At 42.0% G+C, this 7,500-nt stretch overlaps 1 protein-coding gene across 2 annotated transcripts in view; it reads right to left on the bottom strand.

The window, feature by feature from the left end:
• SMCHD1 (structural maintenance of chromosomes flexible hinge domain containing 1) overlaps window positions 1–7,500 on the bottom strand; it is a 209,871-nt gene that overhangs the window by 118,770 nt on the left and 83,601 nt on the right. For both annotated transcript variants that reach the window (XM_085861237.1, XM_085861236.1), the window contains 5 exons: window positions 7,499–7,500; window positions 6,125–6,244; window positions 5,829–5,973; window positions 5,157–5,256; window positions 3,769–3,841 (listed from right to left, as the gene is read on the bottom strand). The exon at window positions 7,499–7,500 is cut by the window's right edge and continues 82 nt beyond it. In XM_085861237.1, coding sequence (XP_085717363.1) covers window positions 3,769–3,841; window positions 5,157–5,256; window positions 5,829–5,973; window positions 6,125–6,244; window positions 7,499–7,500 — 440 coding nt within the window. The remainder of the gene's footprint in view (window positions 1–3,768; window positions 3,842–5,156; window positions 5,257–5,828; window positions 5,974–6,124; window positions 6,245–7,498) is intronic.

Below are 7,500 nucleotides of genomic sequence, written 5' to 3'. Positions count from 1 at the left end.
CTTGAAATGATACGATTCCACAATCTCCCCGAAAGCGTTTCCATTACCATTTTTGTCTCCAACCGTTCCTTCAAAATCCCACAGATCAGTTTCAACACCCTAAGAACCTTTAGCGTTGCTGATGACAGTGGAAATCAGTATCTGAATCCGAGCTCGAAATACAGTTTCTCTATGTAAGCTGCCGTTTGGATCAAGGCAAATTCATAATGTGATATTCTTGGCAAAATCGAAAAGCGACACTCGGCCTTTTTTTTTTCGACACTAATTGGCAAACAAATTTCAAATTGTATTTGGGTTCCCCTTTAAGTTATCACGGTAACGAAAATCTATCACAGACGCAGATAGACAACCCAAAAACATAACGCCTTGAGCTACTTCGTCAGCAGAGGCTTAAAAAAAAAGTGTCAGTTCTGCCAAAGTTTATCGGCTGGGGTTGCAATCTTGGATGTGTCATCACCCCGACGCAGGATACTCGACTCCGTATGCAGGAATTTGAAATTTGTTCAGGATGCTGGAGATAGAGCTTAACTACTCTCCGTGAAGCACACCATGGGATCCAACGTCTACCACCAACTAATCTCGGCAAACGGGAAAGCCAAGCTTAACGCTAATCCGGGGGAGAACACACAATGTGATGCCTCACCCTCCCGAAAATACCTTGATCGATTATGGCTAGGGTGAGATTTGAACCCAGTCTTCGAAGCGACTACACCTCTAGGCTTTCCTGCCAGTCCAAATGCATGATTGCTCAAAAACGAGAGATCAGCGCAAAGACTCAACGTGAAAGGTGAAGCTCTGTTCGTCTCAGAGCTGGGTAAATCACTCTCGAGATCTTCAAACATCAACCTCACAATGCGTTACAGCCTGTTTGCTATTGCTACATGAGCATGCAAGTCAAGATACTGGAATCTGAGCTTCCAATCTCGTATACCGATTTCATTCGCACATCATGGACCATTGTTGCTGCTGAAAATTGACCATTTGTTTGAGCTCATCAATAAGCCTTAGACTGAAGAAAGAATTAAAAAGAAAACCAACCAGACTATACACAAGCCTCTGTATGCGGTGACAGCAGCAGGAGCACCAACCCATACTCACGTTAAACATCTCGATAAAATCTGGAACTGCTCCAAGATCGAATTTCAGATCGTTGTGGAGAAACGCATCCCATTTGCTCTGGACTCCAAAACCAATCACAACTCTAAGCTCGATTCTTAAGACTGAAGACCACCACTGGAATTAATCACAGAGCTAAGTACAGCACTTCCATGTTCCTCAGCTTTTACAGCAAACAGGGCATTTGTCCGCAGCGCTGTGGAGTGTGGTTCCCCTCTGTGAACCAGTATGAGGCACGGATCCATGATTTTAGTTTAGAGGGAGAAACACTTTTTGTGGGACTATTCCCACAATAAAAATTCTAAAGACTATTCTAAATACAGTGGTGCCCCCAGAATCCGAATTTAATTCGTTCCAAGAGGCTGTTCGGATTCCAAAAAAGTTCAGATTCCAAAACTATTTTCCCAATAAGAAATAATGGAAAGTGAATTAATCCGTTCCTGGACCCCAAGAAAACCCACTTTTAAGACACTTTCAACTGAAATTACCCATGTTTAAGGTAAAATGAGTAAATGACCTTTTCTGAGTCATGAATCTTCTTCCAAGCCTGGGGCATGAGCAGGAGCGTTGTCGCTTCTTCCATCAGGTCTGGATGCAGCTACCGGCCTATCAGTGGCCATTGGGATCTAAAACGTAAACTGTTCAGCCTGGTGGAGGTATGTAATTAACCATGAAGCACCAAATGGTGTTTTATATCCCAGTACACTCTGTGGAGACACAAACGTGCCGTTTTCACCGCACGGTTCCACGGAGATAATCAAGAGGTGAAGCGATTGGGTGACGCAGCATGACGTCACTACCATGCTCGCGAAAAAAACGTTGAGTTCGTTAAAGCCGATTCGCCAGAGGGCTCATTGAATGAGTTCGCTTCACGACGGGTTTTTGCGCTTTTATCGTTTCTTTATTTTTCAGAATCCTACACACGGTCGATTTCGGCAGCTCGAACATGGCAGCGACATCAGACACACACGTACCGCTCTCATGCTTAGCGATAAGTTCTTTCTTCAACTCAATTGTAGTTCTCACCGACTTCCTCTTACTCCTATTTGCTTCACTGCTCTTCTTGGTTGCCATGGTGAATGCACAAGGGTAATAATTGAAGAAAAAAAAAACAGCACAAATCAAGGTGAAAACACGAGGAAAAGTAGCGATCGACACACGAGAGATGCTTTCACGAGTACTTCCACCGACGAACTGAATGAACAAAGTGCGAAGATGCGGGTCGAACAGGCGGGGGAGACACGTGAACAAACATGAACGCCACGTTGTGTTCGGTTTTCGAAAATGTGTTCGGTTTTTAGGGCAAATGTTTCTCGAAAAAATTGTTCGGATTCCAATTTGTTCAAACAATGGGGCGTTTGGATTCTGTGGGCACGACGGTATAGACAAAAATGCTCTAATACGTTTGAAACCAAGTACTCCAATGAAAAAAAAACAAAAACCTTTACTGAAAACATTTTCTGGTTATTTCTCCAAAATAAACGCAGAGTGTGTCCCGGTGTATGTACGCCCATGAACATTCGACCAAAACATCTCCTCACAAACTACCTGACCAATATGGACCAACTTTGGTATGATGTATCAGGACACAAGGTCTCATGGGGTTGTGCTCCCTATCCAGACGTGCATCCTGTAAATGGGATGAAAGGGGGTTTTTTTTCCCCCCCAATATTTGTATTTTATTCAAAAATCTTCTCAGAAACCACCAGACAGATCCAGACCAAACCTGCCATGCGGCATCGAGACCATGCCCGAACGTTAGGTTGTGCTCCTCATGGCCGTATCTCTCCCGGAAAAGGGGACCGTGGGCCCCCTCTCCGAATCCCTCATTTTCACTAAAACATCGACTTCTACACAATTACCTGAGCGATATGGAACACATTTGGTACAATGCATCAGAACAGTAAGGACTGATGGGGTTGTGCTCCCCATCTGGATACACACATTTAAAGGGGGTAAAAGTTGTGCTCCCCATGACCGCACCACTTAAGGAAAGGATGGCCCTTCCCCCTAATCCCTTATATTCACCACATCTGTTGGGGAAATAACTGTCACTCCCCCTTGGGGCAATCTTTAAAATTAGTCTCATTATAAAAATCCAATTGAATGAAAAGCAGACACTGCATTTAAAGAAACAAATGACATAATGATCAAAACAAATCAATATCTCTGACGTATTGAAAAACATTGGACATGGAAGTGACCTTGAGCAGAATTATGGTTTTTCCATCAGCTTAACATTTGCCTTCATCATCTCGACAATGTGAACCATTTATAACAAAGATTTCTTCAACCAACCAATTTGATGCCCATTGAAAATTTTGGAGAATGTCCCACGATCAAAAATCATGTTCTTGAGTCTTGAAAACACAGACTGACTGAGTGCCGAATTCAAACAGAATGAATGGGCCTCTGGATAATCTGATACTTTCCACTTCTTGGTTCATGAATGGTAAGGAGATAAGAAACATCACCGATGACAAATGGTTCTGGAAATTCGTTAATCATCAAGTATCCACCATGGAACAAACTGAGTGGTACAAATGAGTTCCGTGTTGAGCGCTGTGGTCAACATCAGCTATGGTCTGAGGGATAAGTTTCAAGCCAATATTTTAGACACGAGCCAATATTCCAGGCTAGTACAGGCCTTACCTGGCAGAAGTCTGATTTTCATCATCTGCACATCTTTCTCCAAGCCAGGAACTGTCACCTTGAAAACGAAATCCTACAAAGAATAAAAAAATATATATAATAATCAGTTCCCTCACAAGGAACGTCAATGCAAGAGGAGTCATTAGGCCCATAAAAGCCTGTGTTATGGTTGCCAACTTGTGGTCGTTTCATCCGTGCTCCATCCTTTTCAATGCTGAGCATAAAGCAAGGAAGCAGCACAGACCATTTTCAGTCTTTCGTATGACTCTGCCTTTGGTTCTAACTTCTAGCTCCTAGACTCAGAGCAGACGCTCTAACCATTACACCACGGAGTCTGGTTAACAGACTAGAACAGCACTCAATTGAGTGCATACCTCTGCCAGGGTGAACAGTTTAGGTTCTGTATCCCATTTATAGGCTAGACCTGGATCCGGACCTTAACCAAAATTTAATCGGCTTGTTCTTGTCACCGATTGAACTAATCCACGAAGTTTTGTCATAACCCATCCATAACGTTTTGAAATATGGTGCCAGAGATTGTTTTTGGCCCTATCTCTCCATGGTGAAGAATCACTTGATTACTCCCCATTTATTTTTCTTTATCTATCTGTCAAGAAGCCTGGTGTTGGCTTAGTGGTTAGGGTGGCGGCTTGGGATCCCAGGGTCCTGAGTTCAAGTCCCGTTGGCTGCTGAATTAACACCAGGGGGTTGACTCAGCCTGTCATCCTTCTGAGGTCGGCGAAGTGAGTACCAGTGTACTGGTCCCGGTGTATGCCCCGGTTAGAATAGGTATACCATATCCCTGTGTGTCGTAAGAGGCGACCAGGGTTGGCGTCAGGAAGGGCATCCGCCCATAAAACATTGCCTAAAGAAAAAGCCTAACCCCTGCACAGCAAGGAAAAATGGCTGTAAAAACGGTCATTTTTATTTTATTTTTTATCTGTCAAGAAGTGAATTCTTGCAGAATTTTTTTTTTCTGTAAGGTTCACTTGGCTGTGCGTGCATGGGTTTGAGGGTAGAGGAGGAGCAGCTGAAACCCAAATATGACCCAGATTCCGCCTGATGACTCAATCATTACTCTTTACTTATTTGAGTTCCTTCTGGTGACTCCAACGCAATATTTGGTCTTCCGTTTAATTAAGATTTCAAAAAAAATTCTCAGATCCGGATCTTCACCAAAATCGAATCAATTCGTCCGAGTCACAAACCCAAGTTGTCTATCAAATTACATCCAAATGCATCCACCTTTTTGAGATATCCTGCTCGCAAACAGACAGGGGTGGAAACATGACCTCCATCCACTTTCTGTGGTGGAGGGAATAATTATGTAGCAATACCACTAATTGGAGGAAAAACGAGTTTCAAAGTAACATCAAGGCAACACATACTTTGCCACGCAAGTCAGTGACAGAGCCATTAACGATGATGTCTTTCACAATAAGGCTTGTACCCTTCACAGCTGTGCTTGCATAACTGATGTCAAGGCCACTGATTGGGAGACAAAGAGAAGGTGAAATATGTTACAAAAAAAAAAAACAACGAAGTTATGATACAGCTTAAAGTCAAAGAACACTGGAGAGTGGAAAGGACATGAGAGATAAGGAAGTGGGGGAAAAAAAAAGTAACTTGAAGCAGGACATAGGGACAGAGAAACAGGGAATAGGGGCGTGAGATGGGGGTGCAAGACGGGGTCAGGCTGGAGACGGGAGGGGTGTGATACTGGAGGATTAGAAAGGGAACACAACACCCTTTTATTGCACTTTCACTTGTGTTCAACTTTGATGGTATATATATATATATATATATATATATATATATATATATATATATATATATATATATATATATATATATATATATATATATATATATATATATATATATATATATATATATATATATATATATATATATATATATATATATATATATATATATATGGACTTCTTGCTGTGACTACTCATACACTTTTCCCCATTTGCAAATAAACAAGGAAAGCCATGCAGATTAGACAAAAGCTGAAAAAACACATGAAGCAAAGAGGTAAAGAGACTTCTTACGCTGCCTGCAGTTGGGGTTTGAGAGTTTCCGAAGGAGGGCTATCATGTCCAAACTTGTCCTTCATGTCCAGAGTGATATTAAAAGGGACAGCCACTTGTGGTGTGGTCTCCATCATTCCAAAGGTGAACCTAAAAGGCTGAGCTTCTATGTGGTAAAGAAAAGGCAGGAATCAAAGAAGCAAAGATCAATCTTACATATACTTATTCACTTGCAAAAACAAAAATAAAACATTTTGTCGCATTCCACCATAATCTATTCCAACTAATGATGAATTTGTTCGAGAGTTGGATCAAACCTGTAACTGTGAAAGGGATGGATAAAGAAGGGAGTAACAGCCCAGGAAAAGCATCTGTGGTGTTGTCAGCCAAGATTGCCTGCAGTTTGAGCATGTATGATCCACGGTTAGTCATGTTTTCTGCAAAAAAGAAAAATACAACAACAGAGGAATGCAAGAGAATCAAATACAACTCAGACTCCTGTCCTCATCATCATCATCTGACCAAAGTGGTTACTGAAGTTTGTTGGTCTGTCACTGTCCCTCAACAGGACAGCAAAAACAATGGCCTCAAAAATTACAAATAAACACATACGATAACAGCACAGATTTGGAAACAAAGTCAAGCACCATGGAAGAGATAGAACAATGAATGCATCAGGAAGCAACAGAACAAAAGGAACAGAAGGGAGAGATGAACGGACGAACAAATGGAGTGGCCGACGGACAAATGGAGTGGCCGACGGACAAATGGAGTGGCCGACGGACAAATGGAGTGACAGACGAATAGACTGATGGAGAGACAGACGGACAAATGGAGAGACAGACGAATAGACAGACGGACGGACGGACGGAGACAGATCAAAACAGCTCAAGATCAAACTTTAAAAATCATGAATTTCTATCGGAAAAATTCTCAATTTTCATCCTATTAACTTGTACATTAAACAATTGCATATTGCATCACTGAATTGAGAAAGTAACTATTTTTGAGGTCAAAGGTCAACTCGAGGTCAAATTTAAAAAAATCCATTTTCATCCGATCGACTTGAAATTTGAAGAGGATTTGCCCATCAGGTCACTGAATTAATTATTTTTATGGTCAAATTTGTTTTAGTGATTCTTCAAAGTACATCGGTCTGGGGAAGATCTGGGAATGGGTATAAATAATTTCTCGTGTTGAAAGTTCCCAAGAGCACAGCGAGCTCCATCATTGGGAAATGGAAATAATATGGAATTACCCAGATTCTTCTGCGAGCTGGCTGTCAGACCAAACTGAGCAACTGAGCAACAAGGACCTTGGTCAGGGAGGTGACCAAGAACCCAATGGCCACTCTGACAGAACTACAGAGTTCCTTGGTTGAGATGGGAGAACCTGCCGGAAGTACAACAGTCTCTGAAGCACTTCACAAATCTAGGCTTTAAAAGAGAGTGGCCAGATGGAAGCCACTCCTGAGAAAAAGACACATGACAGCATGCTTGGAGTTTGCAAAAAATTGCACGTGAAAGACTCTGAGAGCATGAGGGAAAATATTCTGTGGTCTGATGAGATGAAAACTGAACTCTTGGCCTGAATGCAAAGCGTTACGTCTGGCAGAAACAGAGTGCAGGTCATCACCCATCGAATACCATCCCTCCCATATTTCACTTTGACTTGCAATAAAATCAACTCACCC

Source organism: Eptatretus burgeri, chromosome 17 (assembly GCF_056783735.1).
Source record: "Eptatretus burgeri isolate ZD-2024b chromosome 17, Ebu_testis_v1, whole genome shotgun sequence".
Classification (NCBI taxonomy): Eukaryota; Metazoa; Chordata; class Myxini; order Myxiniformes; family Myxinidae; genus Eptatretus; species Eptatretus burgeri.
The sequence above is the reverse complement of the archived record's forward strand: the minus strand, read 5'-3'. Positions and strand labels throughout refer to the sequence as shown.